At 42.4% G+C, this 22,630-nt stretch overlaps 1 protein-coding gene across 1 annotated transcript in view; it reads left to right on the top strand.

Annotated features, from left to right (window-relative positions):
- GAREM1 (GRB2 associated regulator of MAPK1 subtype 1) overlaps positions 1–22,630 on the top strand; it is a 200,173-nt gene that overhangs the window by 110,605 nt on the left and 66,938 nt on the right. Inside the window, 1 exon segment of the mRNA XM_073631527.1 lies at positions 7,849–7,979. Within this exon segment, the coding sequence (XP_073487628.1) occupies positions 7,849–7,979 (131 nt within the window).

The following is a 22,630-nucleotide window of genomic DNA, read 5'->3' as shown; positions in this document are numbered from 1 at the left end:
CAGTGCACAGCCTATGATTGAAAGCCTCAGCTCTGTGTCCTGAGTGCTGTCCGCTCTCGGAGCTCCCCTCGCTGAGCTTTGCAGTTTGTAATTTCAGCTCCCTGCCCCCTTTTTTTGACAGCTTTATTAATTATGGATTGGATGTAGAGAAGAGAATACTGTAGATAAACAGGTACAACTTATGTAGGAGGATTTGTTTAATCTCTGTGCATCACCTGAGGCCAGTCACTTCACTAAATATATATGAGAGGGTTTACAACCACTTTCCGAACCAGTGTTGTCCATAGGGATGAGCTCAGGCGTGTTTGGATCATATTCTGAACCCACGTGAGCGAACTCGCCAGAATGTGCACACTGTACTGGGCCAATAATAAGCGGTTGAGGCATTATCTGCCAAGCAGCTGCTAGTATACACATCCATTGTATGCATACGGCTGCGGGGTGAGGAATGTCCTGGCTGCAGATGATTGGCCCGGTACAGGAGATAGCTTCCTGTTGGGCTCACTCAGGTGAGTTCAGACTAGGATCCAAACATGCCCTGAGCCCATCACTAGTTATCAGTCACTGTATTTAGGAATAGTGCTCTTGAGAAATGTAATTCTGGGTGCATGCCTTTATAAATAGGAACTGAGGTCCAAGAAATTGCCTGTGCAAATATTTTTTTTTCCATAACAATATGCAAATTATTTTACAAGTTTAGTGATAATGTTCCCCTTTCCTTCCACAGGAGGGAGGTAAAGGAAAAATCTGATGGGGTATGCTCTGGAGGAGGAGGGGGGTTTTATGGGTAAATTTGGGCAATGCTTTGACATACTGTATACTTTAAGCTCAGTGGATGAGTGAATAATTATTTGACAGAATTACATAATATATAGTTTTGCTCATAAGTTTACATATCCTGGCAGAATTTGATTTCTTGGCCATTTTTCAGAGAAAATGAGTGATAACACAAAAACTTTTCTTTCACTCATGATTTGTGTTTGGCTGAAGCCATTTATTATCAATCAACTGTGTTTACTCTTTTTAAATCATAATCACAACAGAAACTACCCAAATGACCCTGATCAAAAGTTTACATACCCTGGTGATTTTGGCCTGATAACATGCACACAAGTTGACACAAAGGGGTTTGAATGGCTATAAAAGGTAACCATCCTCTCCTGTGATCTGGTTGTAATTAGTGTGTGTGTATAAAAGGTCAATGAGTTTCTGGACTCCTGACAGACCCTTGCATCTTTCATCCAGTGCTACACTGACGTTTCTGGATTTTGAGTCATGGGGAAAGCAAAAGAATTGTCAAAGTATCTGCGTCAAAAGGTAGTTGAACTGTATAAAACAGGAAATGGATATAAAAAGATATCCAAAGCATTGAGAATGCCAATCGGCAGTGTTCAAACTCTAATCAAGAAGTGGAAAATGAGGGGTTCTGTTGAAACCAAACCACGGTCAGGTAGACCAACTAACAATTCAGCCACAACTGCCAGGAAAATTGTTCAGGATGCAAAGAAAAACCCACAAATAACTTCAGGTGAAATACAGGACTCTGAAAACATGTGATGTGGCTGTTTCAAGTTGCACAATAAGGAGGGACTTGAAGAAAGATGGGCTGCATGGTCGAGTTGCCAGAAGAAAAAGCCATTACTATGCAAATGCCACAAAGTATCCCCCTTACAATACACCAAACAGCACAGTCACAAGCCTCAAACCTTCTGGCAGAAAGTCATTTGTCAAATGCTACATTTTGGAGAGGAGTCAACAAGGCCTATGATGAAAGGTACACCATTCCTACTGTGAAACACGGAGGTGGATCGCTGATGTTTTGTGGATGTGTGAGCTACAAAGGCACAGGAAATTTGGTCAAAATTGATGGCAAGATGAATGCAGTATGTTATCAAAAAATACTGGAGGAACATTTGCATTCAGCCAGTAAGCTGTGCATGGGATGTACTTGGACATTCCAACATGACAATGATCCAAAACACAAGGCCAAGTCAACCTGTCATTGGCTACAGCAGAATAAAGTGAAGGTTCTGGAGTGGCCATCTCAGTCTCCTGACATCAGTATCATTGAGCCACTCTGGGGAGATCTCAAACGTGCAGTTCACGCAAGACAGCCCAAGAATTTCCAGGAACTGGAGACTTTTTGCCAAGAGGAATGGGCAGTTTTACCATCTGAGAAGATGAAGAGCCTCATCCACAAATACCACAAAAGACCTCAAAAGACTTCAAGCTGTCATGATGTTAAAGGGGGCAATACTGTACATGGTATTAAGTACTGGGTTATGTAAACTTTTGATCAGGGTGATTTGGGTAGTTTCTGCTGTCATTATGATTTAAAAAGAGTAAACACAGTTGATTAATAATAAATGGCTTAAGCCAAACACTAACCATGAGTGAAAGAAAAGTTATCCTTCTTCGTATTCTCCGAAAAATGGCCAAGAAATCATAAATTCGGCCAGGGTATGTAAACTTATGAGCACAACTGTACATGAATAATTATGACTGATATTTTAGAGACAAGTAATTAGAAAAAAAGATTACTGTGTAAAAATGAATCATAGCGCGTGACTTAAATGTGTCCTCCCAGCTTAGACCTTTTGCTCTCCACTGTGACCCATTGCACGTCCTGCACACCCCTGTCCTGACATGACTTGTTCATTTCCAGAAAGGGGCCTTGTTCTGTATTATGTATGTACAAGCAGATATAACCTGTGCTCAGCCTCGCTGGCCCTCAGGCCAAAAGTAGTCAGCAGCTGTCTCTCCTATGGGACATTAAAGTGTTTGGCTGGCAATGCATGTTGGGAATTGAAGTTCCCCAACAGATGGAGGAAGTTAGATTAGTGTTCATTTGACAGTTTATTTTATAGCCTTAATAGCACACAGATTATTCTTTCTTCCTTGGTACTGGATGTCACAAATCAGGATTTGACATCATGTGTATGAGAATAGGAGAAATACAGCCATTCACTAGCAGTCTACAACAACACTGCCTTTTACTGTAATAGATTTCAGCCTTTTTTCATTTATTAGCACATGTGTAACACTCATAAATGCACCGCTTTGTCTTGAAGAGAACACACATTTCAGTCTATTACTGGACTGAATTGTAGAAATCCTAAGTGTTTATGGAGGCTCCCTTAATATCATGAGATTAGAAATATGTGTGAAAGTGACTAGAATAGCTAATTTCAGCATAGCTTTATGGGTCTATGACTGGTCTAGTATGGAGACCCCAAGGTTAGCATGATGGTCAAGTAACCAGCATTTTTAGGAGAGGACAGGATTCCATGTTTTAGTTTGTACAAATACAATCTGAATGTCTATGGGGTACATTGATAATCTTTATAAATGCAATCCTTTTTTTCTTTATCAGTTAGAAAACCAATGTTTGAATATGAAAAGAAATAATATATAAATATATATATATATATATATATATATATATATATATATATATATATATATATATATATATATATATATATATATATATATACAGATATATATATTATATTAGTCAGAATTTTCTGAATATACTTTAAGTATTCAGAAAATTCTGACTAATATAATTGCAAAATAAGGGAAATAATCACATGTGCAAATACAATCATGTAACAATTGTGAAAAAACACAAACCATGTGCTCAGTGCAATATCTATAAAGACACGCTGTGCCACACAAATGATAGTGCAGTGCTTCCTGCTTCCAAAGCTTTACATAAGCTGTCCAAATGCTCCACCTTACGCGTTGGGTCCTTAACGGGACTTCGTCAGACCTGAATGACTCCCGCTGCTATTAATCTGCCCTGTGAGACCGGGGAGAAAGAGCAGCACTTTCAGAACTCGAGTAAGTTATTAGGAGAGGGGGAACAGCTAATGAGAGTTTGTTTTTTAGCCTTCATGCATAGAATGCATGAAGGTAAAACACCTTTTGACTTTAAAGTGTATTTTACAGTTATACTTTAAAGAGGTTGTAAAGGCTAAAGGTTTCTTACCGTCATGCATCCTTTGCATGAAGGTAGAAAACCTTCTGTGTACACCCCCCCCCCCCCCAATACTTGAGACCCATCGCAATCCAGTGATGTGCATGAGAGCCCGGCTCTCTGGGGACTCTCTCTCCTCATTGGCTGAGACAGCAGCTGGGAGCCATTGGCTCCCGCTGCTGTTAATCACAGCCAGTAAGCCAATTAAGCGACAGAAGGGGCGGGGCTGAGCAATGTGAATGGAGAAGAGTCGGCCTGCTTGGGTGCCCCCATAGTGAGCTACTTGGTCTGGGGGCACTCGGCTGGAGGGAGGGGCCAGGAGCGCTGGTGGGAGACCCGGGAAAAGAAGGATTGGGGTTGCTCTGTGCAAAACCATTACACAGAGCAGGTAATTATGACGTTTTATTTTTTTTTTTATAATTGTATTTTTATTGATTTTCAAAAATTAAGTACAAAGTTTTAGCAAAAGGAGCATTACATTGTCAATGCATGTGCATTATACAGCAATCAGTATAGAAAAAAAAAAAAAAAAAAAGAAAAACAAAGTATAAAGTAACAAATATAGGTGACAAAAAGTGTTCACAATAACAAAACACATAGATATATTAGGTCAATTCCCTGTGGTGTAAAAATAAACGTAATATTGGAGGGAGTCTGGATCCTTGAAATCAGTTCAGGCCATATACACAGGTAGTATAGGGTTGACTTAAGATTAGGGTGAGCCTGGTGTCACGGGGGTCCCATACTCCGAAAGATCCCATGGTTCCCAAATTTCAGTGAACTTGGAAACACAATCGTGTACCGAGGCTGTCAAAAACTCCATTGTCCGAATCTCAGCTATCAAGAGTAGTAATCTGGACCGTGGGGGAGGAGCACTGGATAGCCAGAATAACGGAATAAGTCTTCTGGCGGCTAGTAGTATGTAGGATATTAATTTGTTTGTCTTTTTAGATATCCCTGATGGAGGTAGGCCCAATAGATAGGTCAAGGGATCCACCGGAAGGGACACCCCCGTCACCTTTTGAATAAGAGAATGTACATCACACCAAAAAGATTGAATCAAAGAGCACTGCCAAAAAATGTGGAACAGCGAGCCTATTTCAGTTCCACATCGCCAACAATGTTGCGAGACTGAGGGGTCATACTTATGAATTACATCGGGTGTTCTGTACCAGAACATGAGAATTTTAATGGTTGTCTCTCTCTGGGTGACACATTTGGAAGATTTAAATGTAGAGGACCAGATTCTATCCCACATCTGTATTGTAACAGGACGGCCCACTAGATGAGACCACTTGCTCATATATAAATGTAATGTCTCTGTGACGGGAGATGACTCATGGAGGATACTATATATACAGGAAATTAAATGTAATTGATGTGGGCCTTGGGCACATAGATATTCAAAAGTAGTTGGTTTATCTAGAATTAGGGATGGTGTTTTAGAATAAAAGAAATGTCTAATTTGCATATAGAAGTGGAAGAGATGTGGTGTAAGGCCAAATTTCTCACTTAAAATGTTAAAAGTATGTAGTTTCCTTGTTATGGGATGTACAAGGTTCCTGAGTTGAAAGAGGTGAACGTTTACCCATGGGAATATCCTGCCCAAGGACATACTATCCGGAATGAGAGGGTTAAATAATACGTTTATAAGAGGGGAGCAGGGAGACATAAGGGAAAAGCGTTTAAGGCAGTTACGCCATATATTTAGAGTCAGTATCATTGGTCCAGTACACTGACGTTTATATATAGGATCCAGAGCAGGGGGAGCGCCCCATACCAAGGATCCCGGGTGGACCGGGTAAAGTACTCCCTTTTCAATAGCAGACCATTGGTTTGGTGCATGTAAGGAAGACCAAGAGGTAATGGCCCTCAGGTGTGTAGCATAATAATATTTAGTGATGTCAGGAGCTCCTAAGCCTCCTCTGGATCTAATGGCAAACAACACTGAGCTTGCTATACGGTGCGCTCCGCCATTCCATATAAACTTCAGGAAAGTTCTGTGTAATGCTTTTAATTGTGTGGCAGGTACAGCTACTGGAAGGGTTTCAAAATAATAAAGTAATCTAGGCATGACGTTTTATTTTTAATTGCCTTTAAAGTGGAGGGCCACCCTAAAAATACATTTTACCTTATCTTCCTTTTAATGTACTAATAATCATTTATTTAAAATAAAAAATTCACTTGCCTGGAAAACCCTGTTACTAGGCAGAATTCCTAATCTGCCTTCTTCCTGCCTTCTTTTAAATAAATAAATTATATTTTGCTAAATGCCTGTAAAAACCCACCTGATCCAAGCGCTGGAAATACACTGCTTGGAAGGTTAGGCATTTCTTTGTTTTATTATCTCCATACTTCGTTTATCTTCGTTGTCATAACAACGGGGCGGGACCTTACTCCGTCGTCGCCCGTTGTTATGGCAACTATACAAATCAACGGCGATACGAGCGCCGTTTTCACTGCGCATACGCGAGATGGAGCGGTGCATGCTGGTTGCCCAGCATGCTCCTCTCTCCAAAAAAACAGGAAGATAAATCAACTGGGCTTCACATGCCCATAGCTAAAATGGAAACAGCCTTAAGATCGCTGGCAGGATAGGATGTAAGTTTTTAAATAGATTAATGAACGGATCTTGCATAATTAATATGTGTTATTGCATAGATAGTATATTAATTTTGAGATAGAAAAAAAAAAATTATGGCCAGAACACCGCTTTAATATCACTTTAAGTCTGCATGGATATATTTGACATGCTACCATATAAAGCATAAGTGTCATTTAAAATAAAATAGCATTTTTTAAAACTATAAGGCTTTATGCGCACTGGGGTTTTGTAAACGCTTTTCTCTTGGCAGAAGAAAAACCGCTTCAGAAACACGCCTCAGCGATTCTGTTGCTGCTCTCAGGCACAGCGCTGGATAGAAAAAGGAGCCAGGTAAGTATTTGGGAGAGGGAAGCTGATACATGGAAGATTTTTACCTTAAGACCCCTTTCACACTGGAGGCGTTTTTCAGGTTCTTTAGCACTAAAAATAGCGCCTGTAAAGCACCTGAAAAATGCCTCATCTGCAGTCAAAGTATGAAAGCCTGAGTGCTTTCACACTGGGGCGCTGCACTGGCAGGACGTTATAAAGTCCTGCAAGGAGCATCTTTGGGGCGCTTTAGGAATGGTGTATACACCGCCTCTAAAGCGCCCATGGGCAGGGGCGCTTTGCGGGAGCTTTTAACCTTTTATTCGGCTGCTAGCGGGGGTTAAAAGCATCCCGCTAGAGGCCAAAAAGTGCATCTAAAACGTTGGTAAAGCACTGCTAAAACTGGTGGCGCTTTACCGCTAACGCAGCCGCGCTCTCGGTGTGAAAGGGCTCTTATGCTTAGAATGTATCAAGGTGAAAAAACCTTAAGCCTTTAGACCAACTTTAAGACAAATCGAATTGACTGGAGGATCACAGTTATGGCTATCACAAAGTGCTTTTTCTTAAAGGGTTTAGGCAGTCTACCCATTGAAATCAATAGGGGTCCAGGGCCACATACTGACTGATTGTGGTTCTGAAGCTACATGCAATTGATGTCTGAGCTACTGCATACAACTTGTGCGTTTTATGTCCTCTCACATGAACTTGTTTTGCATCAACAGATAATAGGATTATGGAATGGTTTGCTTGTTTTGCTGTATTGTTATGTATATACAGTATTTATTTTGTGTGCAGCGATATTGTAAAGTGGTTTGTTCTATTTCACAATGCTGCATAATCTATGAAGTGCAGTTACTCAATAGAGAGTGGAAGATCCAGAAAATAGAGTTCAGTTTCCACACTAACAGATTTCCAGCATAAGCATCTTACAAGATTTTGTTTGATTTGTTTTCAGGGCAATTCAAGTTGCTTGAGCAAGACCGGGATATCAAGGAGCCAGTGCAGTATTTCAACAGTGTGGAGGAGGTGGCTAAGGCATTTCCTGAGCGGGTCTATGTTATGGAGGACATAACATTCAATGTCAAGGTAGTCTTTAATGATAAATATTTATCACAACTGTAATAAATAGTTTTAGTTTAACCCCTTGATAACAGAGGGTAAAACAAATCTTAACGCTTGAAAACAATTATGCAACATTGACATGTGTTAGTAAAACTGCACATATCACCGCAACTGTGTATCCAGGTGAAATAAACCTTGTTTTTTGGTTTCTTTTTTCAGGACAAAATTAAGCTTTTGATTTGGTAGTAAATGGTAATGGATACTGTATCTCCTGATTATTATTTTTTTTATTGTCAAAGGAAAACTGGCCCAAAATTGTTTATAAAAAAATATAATTGATTTTTATTTAGCTGTATTTTTCTTGCTACTACAATAACCTATCACTCCTGATGATTGCAGCAATACCACATACAGTTGGGTCCATATATATATATTTGGACACAGGCACAATTCTAGTTTTGTTTAGGTATTTACCAAAACATATTCAATCTATAGTTATATAATGGATATGGACTGAAAGTGCGCACTCTCACTTTTAATTTGAGGGTATGTACCTCTAAATCTGATTAAGGGTTTAGGAATTGCAGCTCTTAAAAATAGCCAACACTCTTTTTCAAGGGACCAAAAGTAATTAGTCAATTGAAACAAAAGTGGTTTCATGACCTGGTGTGGGCTACTCCTTTGTTATTTCTTTATCAATTAAGCAGGTAAAAGGTCTGAAGTTGATTCTAAGTGGGGTATTTACATTTGGAATCTATTGCTGTGAACCTACATCATGTGTTCAAAGGAGCTGTCCATGCAAGTGAAACAGGTCATTGTAAGGCTTCAAAAATAAAACAAATCCATAAGAGAGATAGCAGCAACATTAGGAGTGGCCAAATCAACAGTTTTGTACATTCTGAGGAAAGAACGACGCACTGGTGAGCTCAGCAACATAAAAAGACCTGGACATCCATGGAAGACAACAGTGGTGGATGATCTCAGGGTCCTCTCTATGGTAAAGAGAAACCCATTCACAACACCCAGGCAAGTGAAGGACACACTCCCAGGAGGTGGGCGTATCATTGTCAAAGTCTACAATCAAGAGAAGACTCGTGAGAGCAAATACAGAAGGTTCACCACAAGGTGCAAACCATTCATAAGCCTGAAGAATAGAAAAACCAGATAAGACTTTGCCAAAAAACATCTAAAAAAGCCAGAAAGGTGTGGAAAAGCATTCTTTGGATGGATGAAACGAAGATTAATCTGTACCAGAATGACAGGAAGAAAAAAGTATGGAGAAGGCTTGGAGCTTATGATCCAAAGCACACAAAGCCATCTGTAAAACATGGTGGAGGCAGTGTGATATCTTAGGCATGCATGGCTTCCAGTGGCACTGGGTCCATTGGTGATTATTTATGATGTGACAGAAGCAGCCAGATGAATTCTGCAGTGTTTAGAGCAAGGGTCTTCAAACTATGGCCCTCCAGTTGTTCAAGAACTACAATTCCCGTCATGCCTAGCCATGTCTGTGAATGTCAGAGTTTTACAATGCCTCATGGGATGTGTAGTTCCGCAACAGCTGGAGGGCCGTAGTTTGAGGATCCCTGGTTTAGAGGTATACTGTCAGCCCAGATTCAGCCAAATGCAGCAAAGTTGATTGGGCGGCGCTTCACAGTACAGATGGACAATGATCGCAAACACATTGCAAATGCAACCCAGGAGCTTTTGCAGGAAAAGAAGTGGAATATTCTGCAATGGAATAGTCAGTCACCTCTCAACACAAGCATGCATTTTACTTGTTGAAGGCAAAACTAAAGACAGAAAGACCCAAAAACAAGGAATAAATGAAGACAGCCTGGGAAACCATCAGAAAGGAGGAAACCTAGTCTTGTAATGTCCATGGGTTCCAGACTTCAGGCAGTCATTGCCAGTAAAGGATTCTCCACAAAATATTAAAAATTAACCTTTTTTTATGATTATATCCATTTGTGCAGTTACATTTGAGCCCCTGAAAATGGGGGGACTGTGTATAAAAATGGTTGCAGTTCCTAAAATTTGTACTTGATATTTATGTTCAACCCCTTGAATTAAAGCTAAAAGTCTGCACTTCACTTCAAATTCACTGAATAATAAAACCTCAAAATGGGATTTTAAAGGCAATTTTAGAAAAAAAAAAGGAAAAATTATATATATAAAAAATATAAATTTATTAATACAGAATGAATCATAAAAACAGAATTCTTATGGAAACAACCACAAGGAGAACACATATATATATGCATTTGTAAATATTACACAGTGGTTGACCGAAGTAGTAAAATCCTACTACATAGATTCGAACCATCCATGCAGATAGCCAAAGATGGTAAGTAGTGGAAAAGTCCAACGCGTTTTGAAAAGTGCAAATATTATATTCTTCATCAGGGACTGTTACCACCTATGTCAAATAAATTGATTTGGAGAAAATATTCCCTCAACACCAAAGATCATCCTGGAAGTTTGTATAAGCCTTTCATCACACAAAGGGGCCATAGGGTAAGAATCCCATCAAGGGCATCAAAACGGGGAGATCCCAAAGCCACCCCAGCCAATAAACAGGGAAAACAAACTGTGGTTTAGCTATTCCTAAGTCCAAAAAAGGAGCTTGAATTGCAGTGGCCCCTGCAAAAGTCATCCCAGCCAACAAACAAGGAAAACAGGTTGTAATTTAGCAATTCCTAAGTCCCGGAAAGGATACTTGAATTGCAGCGGCCCCTGCCCTCAAAGATGGACAGAGGATGGCTCCCCTTCTTGAAAAGCTTAACTTCCCTGGATATGATCCAAACGAAAAGGTATGGAGAGAAAATTTCCAACTTCAAATTCATTTGGATTGTTTTGTTTTGTTTTATTCTGGTGGCATACAGAAGCAAAAGTATGAAAATTGTGCCTGTGTCCAAATACAGTATCTCACAAAAGTGAGTACACCCCTCACATTTTTGTTAATATTTTATCATTTCTTTTCATGCGACAACACTGAATAAACAACACTTTGCTACAATGTAAAGTAGTGAGTGTACAGCTTGTATAACAGTGTAACTTTGCTGTCCCCTCAAAATAACTCAACACACAGCCATTAATGTCTAAACCGCTGGAAACAGAAGTTAGTACACCCCTAAGTGAAAATGTCCAAATTGGGCCCAAAGTGTCAATTTGTGTGGCCACCATTATTTTCCAGCACTGCCTTAACCCTCTTGGGCATGAAGTCCACCACAGCTTCACTGGTTTACACTGGAGTCCTTTTCCACTCCTCCATGAGGACATCCCGGAGCTGGTGGATGTTAGAGACCTTGTGCTCCTCCACCTTCCGTTTGAGGATGCCCCAGACATGCTCAATAGGGTTTAGGTCTGGAGACATGCTTGGCCAGTCCATCACCTTTACCCCTCAGCTTCTTTACCAAGGTAGTGGTCGTCTTGGAGGTGTGTTTGGGGTCGTTCTGTTGTAATACTGCCCTGCGGCCCAGTCTCTGAAGGGAGGGGATCATGCTCTGCTTCAGTATGTCACAGTACATGTTGACATTCATGGTTCCCTCAATGAACTGTAGCTCCCCAGTGCCGGCAGCACTCATGCAGCCCCAGACCATGACACTGCCACCACCATGCTTGACTGTAGGCAAGACACACTTGTAGTTGTACTCCTCACCTGGCTGCCGCCACACACATACTTGACACCATCTGAACCAAATAAGTTTATTTTTTTTATTTAGCTTGCTACTACCATAACCTATCACCAAAGAACAACCAAAAATACATTCTCATGCTCCCAACGATTGCAGCAATACCACATATGTGTATGTTGTTTGTATATGTAGTAGGATCCAGAAACAATGGTGCGCATATTGCTTTTTTTTATCCTACCTAAAACACACTGACACTCAGTGGTGGCCCGTACATAGAGGGCACTGCCCCCCCCCCCCCCCCAATCCATGCGTCCGGCCCCCTGATCTACATATGAGACCTGTTACCGATTGGCCAAAGCGTCAGGCGATCCTGTTGGATGCTTAGCGCTTAGGGGGAAGAGAGAGGAGAAACACGGCGGAGGAAGCTGCTGGAGGAACGGACACTGGAGCCGCTGCCTGCACCCTGCCGCCTGCACAGCGGGTGGACTGTGCTGGAGGACACAACAGCTCGCCACCTAGATCAAGTAAGTGCCGGACTGCCGGCCACCCGGGCTGAGGGGTAGTAGTGCCGCGCCGCCCGGGGGGCTGGTAGTGCTGCACCGCCAGCCACCCGAGGGGGTGGTTGTTTGCCACCCCCCCAAAAGAAAAACCCACCAGCCGCCACTGCTGACACTAACGCTAAGACTAATACTAGTTTAACCACCTCCCACCCGGCCACTGCACATAAACGGCCAGATAGTAATTTCCTTGTTCTGAGTGGACCTTCAGGAACGTTCCTCGGAACGAGTGCTCACAGCGCAGCCACAAAGCTCGCTGTGGCTCGATCCTCTGATCATTATGATCACAGAACCCTGCTGAGCAGAGATCGGGATATGGGCGCTGTGATTGTCCCTCCTGATAACATGACGGCTGTGTCCAATCACAGCCGTCACATTGTAAACAGAGACGCGTGTCAGTTCTCCCCGCCGAGCTAAGCGACAGCTCAGTCCGGAGGGGGTTTGGGGGAGGGGAGGAATCTGCATATCTGTAACAGCTCTCTGTGTGAGGATGATTTTACACAGGGAGCTGTTATAGATCACCCCACAAACTGTACAGGAAGCACCACTGATACCTCTGTCCCTATACACGTCAGTGTCCCAATAAAACATCTGTCTGTCCTCCATCACTGCCAACACCAAATAAACACTGATTTGGGTTATTTTTACCAAAGAAATGTAGCGGCATAATTTTTGGTAAAAATTTATCAAGAGAAATTACGTATTTGAAAAATTTTATAACAAAAACTAGCATAAAAATAAAAACCCCAGCGGTGATTAACCACTTGCCGACCGGGCAATAGCCGAAAGACAGCAAAAGCGTGGTCGGCTTATTCTGGGTGGACATCCGTGGGACATCATTCCAGAATGTTGCTCCCGCGCGCTCCCTGGGGCACGCACCCAGGAACATCCATGACCGCCGAGTTTGGAGGACCCGGCGCATCACGGATCGCGGTAAATAGCCGCTGATCGCGGCCGTTTACCACGTGATCGTTCCGTCAAATGACGGAGCGATCACTTGTAAACAAACCAGCGTCACGTCATGACGCCGGTTCCTCCCTTCCCTCTGTGTACTGATTGGTACAGTGCGAGGGGAGAGGGGGAGAGATGGCAGCAGCGCTGTGGGCTGGATGTTTAGTGCCCACAGCGCTGCTAAATGTCAGTAATCTGCAATACTCTGCAACACCGTGCAATACTCTGCAAAACTGCAATACTCTGCAACACTGTGCAGTACTCTGCAAAACTGTGCAATACTCTGCAACACTGTGCAATGTTCTGCCAATACTCTGCAACACTGCAAAACTCTGCCAATACTCGCCAAAACTCTGCCAATGCTCGCCAATACTCTACCAATACTCTGCCAATACTCTGCAATAAATTTTAACAGAAACAAAGAATTTTTTTTTTTTTTAATCGAATTTTCAGTCTTTTTTGATCTATAGTGCAAAAAGTAAAAAACCCAGCAGTGATTAAATACCACCAAAAGAAAGCTCTGTGTGAAAAAAAGGACAAAAATTTCATGAAGATACAGTGTTGCATGACTGAGTAATTGTCATTCAAAGTGTGAGAGCACCTAAAGCTGAAAATTGGTCTGGTTAGGAAGGGGGTTTAAGTGTCCAGTGGTCAAGTGGTTAAATACCACCAAAAAAAAATCTCTATTTGTGTGTGTGAAAAAAATGAAAAAAAAGTAATTTGGGTACAGTGTTATATGATAGCGCAATTCTCATTCAAAGTTTGACAGAGCTGAAAGCTGAAAATTGGTCTGGGAAGGGGGGGGGGGGGGGGGGGTGAAAGTGCCCGGTATTGAAGTGGTTAAAAAGGTGTTTTCTTTTTCTTTTTCTTTTTTTGATCCTACCTAAAATATACTGACCTTGACCTTTTGGCTCTGACCTTGATCCTAAGGCCTCATGCACACCAGATGGGCAGAAAAATGTATTATTCTGACCAGTGAAATTAACTACAAAGGGTTTGATGCACCTAAGCGTGGTAAATGCGTTTTCAAGCGTTTTTTTCTGCCAAAATGCTGCTAACAGGAGGAAATGTGTCTAGGAGAGATGGCAAATTGTCCAGTGTGTGTGAGGCCTAACTCTGACACTGACCTAGATCAAACCTGGATCTACCTATTTTTTCTTTCTTTCTTTATTCCTGCACACTTTTGCCTAGCAAAGAGAGATAGTTTAAAAGAGGGCGATTTGCTAAAACTGGTGCACACAGAACCTAGTGGCTTCTAATTTCAGCTTGTTCAATTAAGCTTTGACAAGAAAAGCTGATTGGTTACTATGCATACCTGTACCAGATTCTGTGTGCACCAGTTTTAGTATATCTCTCCCAATGTATCTTTTGCTCCATTCAGAAGAGAAAGTGGGTGCAGGGGCGGACTTTACAATGATCACTATGATAGCCAATCATAGGCTATCCAGTGATGGGCTTTCTGGTTCCCGGTCATTGGTACGGGACCCGTGGCCCTCAGAGAGAGCCTGGTCCCTGTACTGGTAGTCCGCTGTGCATCTTGCAAAGATATGTGTGCATATATGCAGCCTCACAGAAGAAGACCCACTTCAGTGAGGATAAATATATGTGTACAGGCAGCGGCAAGGGGTTAAAAAAATAACTCTTTAATGGCTCTGTAGGTAGTCCTCTGTTGTATTGCCAAAAAACAAGAGTATTGTAATTCCGAAAATCAGCCTTCTTCTTTAAAGCGCAACTAAACCCATCAATTTAACTGTTTCTCAAAGCAGTTACACTCAAGGCACACTGTAAATAATAACTGTCGTAGTTGTTTGTGCTGTCAACTGAATTGTGATGCCATCAAATAACTGGTAGTAACCTCATAACACTTAAAGTGGTGTTCCGGCCGAAATTACACTTTTTAAATAAAAATACCCCTATAATACACAAGCTTAATGTATTCTAGTAAAGTTAGTCTGTAAACTAAGGTCTGATTTGTTCGTTTATAGCAGTAGTTTGTTATTTTATAAACTTACAGCAGGCCGTGGCCATCTTAAGTGTGGGCATCTGAAGCCAGACTGTATTTCTTCCTGGATCTCATCCTTGCAGATCTCGCACATGCTCAGTGCAGCACAAGCAGTGTAATAGGTTTCAGGTCAGGTTTCCATAGCAACAGCAGTGTCAGAGGAAGTTGCTGCCCCTTCCCAGAAGGCATTGGAAACAGGAAATGATGCGACGGGCCACGGCCAGGGAGGAGGAAGTGAAAAATTAATACAACAGATATACAGTAGGTGCTGAGAAAAAAAAAAAAAAATTTCCAATTCATTTACAGTGCACAGTTTAGTGAGGGATGCTGAAGAGTTGTAAAAGTGGGTGGAACTCCACTTTAAAGAGGAGGTCCGCCCATCCCTGCAAAAATGAAAAGCCAGCAGCAACACATGCTGCAGCTGCTGACTTTTAATAATAGGATACTTACCTGTCCTGGAGTCCAGCGATGTGGCACAGCAGCTGATTTTTCCATCAGCTGTCGGGTGCTGCCGCTGCCATTGTGGGTAAGGGAACTCGGCAGTGTAGCATTACGGCTTTACGCCGGATCACTACTGCGCATGCGCGAGGCACCACTGCGCTCTTTTACTGGAACGGCGGCGAGGGAAGGAGGAGGGAGCTGAGCTGTTGACATAATGCGTCGCGGCCCGGACTCCTGGAAGTGGGGACCAGATACCTGTCAAAGACAGGTATCTGCTCCCCCCCGAAAGGTACCAAATGTGGCACCGGAGGAGGGGAGGAGACAAATGAGCGGAAGTTTCACTTTTGTGTGGAACTCAGCTTTAAGGTCACCGCCCAAGCTCCTGTAAATCCATCTGGTATTTCCTGCAATGGATGCTGGCTGGGCAGGAGTCCGTTTAGCTTGTCACATACTGTGGATATTGATAGAGAAAAGGCCCAAACACCGCACACCTAGCAAAGCCATTAGTAAACAGCTGAAAGCAGCCTCAGCTGGATTAATCAAAGCCTTGCGACTAATGTGTTTCACCTTGTCCACAGGGCTTCATCATGGAGGTGTCAAATGGTTGGTGTCACAACTGATCACATGTTTGGTACCATGGCAACTGCAGATCAAACAAGAGACTAAGATGGCAGCTTCCTTGCATTTAAGGGATTAGTGTGTTTAGTTCTGCTTTAAGAAACCGATTACTCTTCCCTCAGGGATCTGGGGCTTCTCCCAGTCAATACATGATTTTTTTTAGAAAAGAACCCAAGTTCCTGTGATACTTAGAAACAACAGCAGTTGAAACAGATGTGATCAAATCCTCTGCTGCTGTTTTGCGGAGTGCTTTTCATTCTTCCATTGTTTTCTGTGATTGGTTGGATTATTTTTAGCTGAAGTTGAACTCATGGTGATCCCTGTTGCCAGTTGGCAATAGCCTACAGCCCATCAAATTTCTAGGTACATGACAGCCATCTGTAACATTGTAACATGCCCTCCCTAATTTGAACACTATTCAGTAAAGCCAAAAAACGTATATGATAATCATGCCTATTACTTATAGGTTCCCTCATTCAGAAGATATTCAATGAAGAGTGAACATTTGCTATGCTGGACTTGCAGTGAATGCAGCCCAGTGATCTATTTTGCAGAGCAGATTATCACAAGCAGTGGTGGCTGGTGCTCAATATTTGGGGGGGCAAACTAACGCTGCCTCCAACCCCAGAAGGCTGGCCTCGGTACTCGCACTGCTCTGGCTCCCACTCATCCTCCCATCTGCTGCTGCAATCTCCTCCTCGGCGGCCAATACATGCTCCTGGCCCAGGCTTCTGCTAGGAGGACGGGCTCTATTTGAGCCGGGAATGCAGCAATCAGTGCTGAGGGGCCGTTGCTTCTCCTCATGGCCGAACAGGAAGTGGGTCCTGAGACCCAACTGGCCGGGAGTCCTAAGACTCCCTGGCCAATCAGGTCTCAGGACCCGCTTCCTGATTGGCCGGGAGAAGAAGCAGGAAGAGATTAGCGAATATTAATTTGCTAATGTCACACAACTGGGTGGGCTCAAGGCACAGTGCTCTGCGCCCCGAGCCAACCCTTTTTTAAAGCCAATTAGAGCCTCAAGCTCTAAACATGTGTAATGTGAAAAAAACCCCATTGAAATCCTTGAGTCCGGCGCCCTGCATGGATTAGGGGGCTGCGCCCCTAATTGAGCGGCCGCCGCTGATCACTAGACAGGCAATGAACCTACCAACCATGTCTTTGGCGTGTGGGATGAAACTGTAGCCCAGGGGGGACATGCAAACTCCATGCTGTTCCCTCAACCAGATTTGAACCAAGGACCCCGATTATGCAAGGCAGAACCACTGTGCTGCCATAAATCTTCAGCCACAGGTTTGTGCACATTGGCATTAGACATAAAAGGCTAAAACATATAAAGAGTTAAACAATAAAGAGATGCTGTGTCAGCTTTTAATTCATCAAAGTTTCTAGTGCCTAATGCTTCAGGCCACCAGTATGATTTTCAATAAGAACAGTGGGAGTTCTAGGATGGGACTGATACCAATGTGCCAGACAAGTCTTCACTGTCATCATTACATTTAGTTCATTGTTCACAACATCAAAATCATCTGAGCCGACAGGTTCTATGAGTCAGGGCGAAATATTTCACTTTATTCTTTTGTCATTTGTTACCGTCTATAACACAGCCAAGGCAAAGCACTGCTAAGCATTACAAAGCAAGACTTTTGCTCTATAATTTGGTGCCACAATACATGCTGTGTAGTCTAGATAATAACAATAATTGTGTATTCGGTCGAAATCCTGCTTGGAAGTCTTTCTATGGATTGTCTTGTGTTTGTCTGACTCAGTTAAACCTTCATCCATTCTAATCAACAGTTTTTGTATTTTTTTTTATTCTGTTGGAAAAAAAAAATAGATCAATATAATGAACAAGGCTCGTATTCACACAACATTGGCAGTAGATATTCTAATGTCACCCTGTACAAGCTGCCTTATTGTGTGGTAGGTTGGTAAGTTTGTGAAACATCCTGACACTCTTCCTATCAATGTATTATTGAGTCATCTGTCTATAATTGGGGATTGGGGCTTTATTGGCTTGGGTTGTACAAGCCTAAAGTGGTTCTAAAGCTAAAACGTTTTTTATCTTAAAGTGGTTGTAAAGGTGATAGTTTTTTTTTTTTTTAATCCTAATGCATTCACTGTATTAAGGTTTTCCATGTCAGCTCCCCCAGCCCCACCTGAACTACTTACCTGAGCTCAATCTCGATCCAGCGCTGTTCCTGTCTTCAGCAGCACTGCTCTTCTATACCCTCTTCTCACAGGAGGCTCATAAGCAGCAGCAGCCTGTACAGCCATGCCATTCTTTCACAAAGATATGTGAATGAACAAATTACAAATCCTGTCTGCCACTACAGCAAACGGACTTGTAGTTATCAATGGAACAGGACTGCGGTAATCGGCGCAGTTGTAGCCTGTGGACACTTACTGCAGCTCTCCAACTGGGAGCCTGTGCCTTGGCACAGACATAGAGCTGGCGGAAAAATTGGTAGGAGCCTGACATTGCACCTGCAATCTGCTGATTGTGGGTGCATCACTGTTCAGGCTGCATTTAAAAATATGCACGCGTTTTTTTTTTTTTTCTTCGTAAGGCTGGCCATACATTATACAGTTTTCTTGTACAATTTTCCCTTGGATTCCCCAAAACCATATAATATGAGATCAAACCTAAACACTTTCAATTTGTATACAATCAGGCAGACCCTTGCATTACATAGTTGATGATGGTAAAGCTAGAGTAAATTTGAATAAAAAAAATTTTTATAATCTATGGCCAGCTTTAAAATGTGGACTTGGCCTATAGCCCCCATTCACACCGGTGCGATTTGTCATGCGATTTGACAGTTCCACATTGCATGACAAGTCGCAGCCCATTGTCTGCGATGGAACTAGTCAAATTGACACGACTCATGTCGCAGCGGCTTAGAAAAAGGTTCCTGCACTATTTTTTGCTGATTTTGTTGCGACTTGTATAGGCTTCTAAAATCGAAGACTATCAAATGGTTCACAAGTGTGATATGTCACTACAAACTATAATTGCCTTTTCTTTTTTTTTGGTTTTTGTTGACCTATGAGGGGTCATCACCAGTATTGCCACTATTATACTTGTTGCATTAATATTTAACACGTGTTTGCATTATATGTCATTTTTTGAGCTAGCTGGACAGGTGGCGCTTCACATTTCTTTGATTTTTTTATATGCGGGAACACAGTCGGTGTTAAGCAGCAACCTTGAGTACACTTGTTTTGTTTATTTACACATCACACCACCCATAGTAGTGTGGAAGTTTTACCACATTTTTTTATCATAGACTTCTGTTAAACAGAGTTTCAAGCCTGAATTAAATCCAGAGGTGCAAATCGCACTAATTTGCAGCTTTGAAATTGCATTGAAGTAGCATGATTTCAAAGCCGTACCTGTGTGAACCAGGGCTTAATGATTGTAGTAAGAGGGAGGCTTCTTCGTAGCAATCTCCAAGCTGGTGGGTAAGTGCATCTGCTGGTATAAGTGAGGCAATCCGTTTTAGGGGGACACCCTCTTTAACATACTGGGTGCATGCCAATTATAACTACAGATTATAAGAGTTTATCTGAAAGTAATCTCCCCTTCTGTAAGACGGAAATGCCTCCTGTGGGGGATCAATATTATGTTGGAGTTTAAGCAGCTTGGATGAAAAACCCGTGATACATTTACTGCATCTGCTGTGTGTAGTCATTGTAAGCAGCTATTTCTTTTGTCCCTCACATGAACTGTGTACTTGGTTTGTGCTAGACTCCGATCTCAAATCTTTCTAAATTGGCCATAATATGGAAGGAGAAATCCTTAAAGTGAACAGATCTATTACATATTAAGTAGGGTTGCACCAATACCACTTAAAGACCGAGTACAAGTACCGATACTTTTTTTTTTCAAGTACTCACTGATACCGATTACCGATACTTTTTTTAATGTCGTGTGACAGTGGCACTAATATGCAGCACTGATAAGCGGTACTGATGAGGCATGGACTGTGTCAGTCAGTAGTTTTTATTTATTTATTTAAAAAAAAAAAAAAATATATATATATATATATATATATATATATATATATATATATATATATATATATATATATATATATATAAGCTAAACAGACCCCTGACATCTCCGTCTTTGAGACAGGGAAAGGGACTGAGGACACAGATTCCCCAGTCCCTTTCTCTGCAGCCTATGCTGCACTGAAAATGAATAGACAGGAGACAGAGGCTCATCTCCATTCATAAACTGAAGCATCGTAAATACAGTTTACAATGCTCAGTTATGAATGGACAGAGACAGTGGACACTGACTCTGTCCATTCAGAAAAGGAAGGACCTGGTAAATGACAGATTTACCAGCTCCTTCCTCCGCTCTCCATCCTGACAGATCTGGGACGGGGGGACCGGAGGAGGACCGGGAGAGAGCGAGGAGCATGGAGGGGCATCCGGATAGAACGAGGAGCACACGGGGGACCGGACAGAAGGAGGAGCACATGGGGGGTGCCGGAGTGGGGCCCAGACAGAACGAGGAGCACACACGGGAGCCGGAGGGGGGCCCAGGGAGCCAGGGGGAGGACACGGGGACAGTCGGGGATGATCAGTGCAGCAGTGGGTGGAGATACAAGCACCGATTTCCCTGTATAGTTTTCAGTAAAGCATCTGACAGCCGCGGGAGGGAGAGGAGGAGAAAGCGGCTGTCAGAAAAGCTATACATGGAGATCGGTGCTTGTGCCCCCCCATCTCTGCACCGATCACCTGTGAGGCTGCCGGACCCCCCCCCCCCCTCACTACGCTGAGAATGCCTGTTCCGATACAACAGGATCAGACAACGGAGCATTTGCACAATTACCGATACTCATGCAAATGCTTGATATCGGCACCGATACTAGTGTCAGTGCAACCCTAATATTAAGCTTAATTATATACAAGTTAAAATTGTATAATTAGCATCGTTCACTGAAATATTGGCTATAAATCTGCACAAGGCAATATAAATGCTATTTTTTTATTTTAAATATTTAAAGAAGGATTGATTTATTACTGAAATCAGAGCATGGGTAGTGTAAATTGTGGGCATGTGAAATGGGGATTAGGGTGTTGGTGTATGTAATTGCAGACCAGGTCAATCGTAATATGACTCAGCTGGTCTCGTGTTTTCTTCAGTTTCATATTTATATTGACCCTGTGGTCCCGTTGGAGCCAAAGGCCAAGTTACAATTATAGCTGCAGTATTATTCCTCATGTTGTAGGCACACTCGATCTCTGTTCTTCTTTACATTAGAGAGCAAGAGGGGAGGCAGATTTCTGGGAATTCTGAAGGATAATGATCACATCATCCAGAGGAATGTGTGTACTTGATCTCCTTCCACTAAACTCTTCTCCCACTGGGATCATCCCTTCCTATTAGGGTACCCTATCCATAAAATAATACCATGTGTTGAGCTTGCAGAGTGATTATGTAATAGGGTATTGCCTTCAGTCTCAAGATTCATCATGCACGAAATATGATAAGGGAGATTTGCCTTATCCTGAAACTTTAGATAATAGACTGTATTTCATGACTATACAATCTCAGGCAAAGACAGCTTTTGTTAAAATAAAAGCCAATGCCATCTATTAAATGTCCAATCTTTATCTCACATCTTGGTGGCATTACTATTAAAGGAAATCTTTCCTGAAACAAACATGGAAGCTGCCATCTCTGAACTCTTTCTGCAAATGCTGAACTTCTGATCTCAATAGTTTTAGACCCTAACCCAGAACAAGTATGTAGATATGGACTTCTGACCGACTTTCCAGATATGCATACATGTTTTGCGTCCATGATTTGATAACTTGTTGGGTTAGTTTGCCTTGTCCGACCACCTAAGGGGGTCAGTTCAGCAGCACAGCAGTGGTATTGGGACCAGAGATTCCTAAAAGGAGTTAGATCTGCAAAGAAACCAATCAGCTTCCAGTTTTTTTTGTCAAAGCTTAACTGAAAAAGCTGAGGTTAGAAGCTTATTTGGGTACTATGCACAGCTGCACCACTCTAAATGCTTTAATTTTAGTAAATCTCCCCCATTGTGTCATCATCTTTGTTTCTGAATGCTTTTAATTTGTGTCCTGCACAGTGGCGGCTGGTGAAAACATTTTTTGGGGGGTGCAAACCCCTCCAGGTCCTTCCAGCAGGGCTGTCATGCGGCGCCAGGCACCCCATTACTTGCCGCAGCGATCCTGTAAACTTTACCGCTCCACCGACCTCAGGATGTCTCTTCCATCACACCGAGCGTTGAATATTAAACTTCCCGATGTCGGCTGTATACCGGGGACACCGCAGTCCCGGCACACTTTGTAATGCCTGGTGATGGAAGGCAGACCGTGTCCCTATTGGGGTGTTCAGACAGGGGGAGAGGGGTGAGGGGGATTTACCAGATTATGAGGATGATGCAGCAGAGGAGAATTTAACACCCCGGGGACACCGGCACTGCAGCC

The sequence above is a fragment of the Aquarana catesbeiana genome, linkage group LG05, assembly GCF_042186555.1.
Source record: "Aquarana catesbeiana isolate 2022-GZ linkage group LG05, ASM4218655v1, whole genome shotgun sequence".
Lineage (NCBI taxonomy): Eukaryota > Metazoa > Chordata > Amphibia > Anura > Ranidae > Aquarana > Aquarana catesbeiana.
Note: the sequence above shows the minus strand (reverse complement) of the source record. Positions and strands in the feature narration are given on the sequence as shown.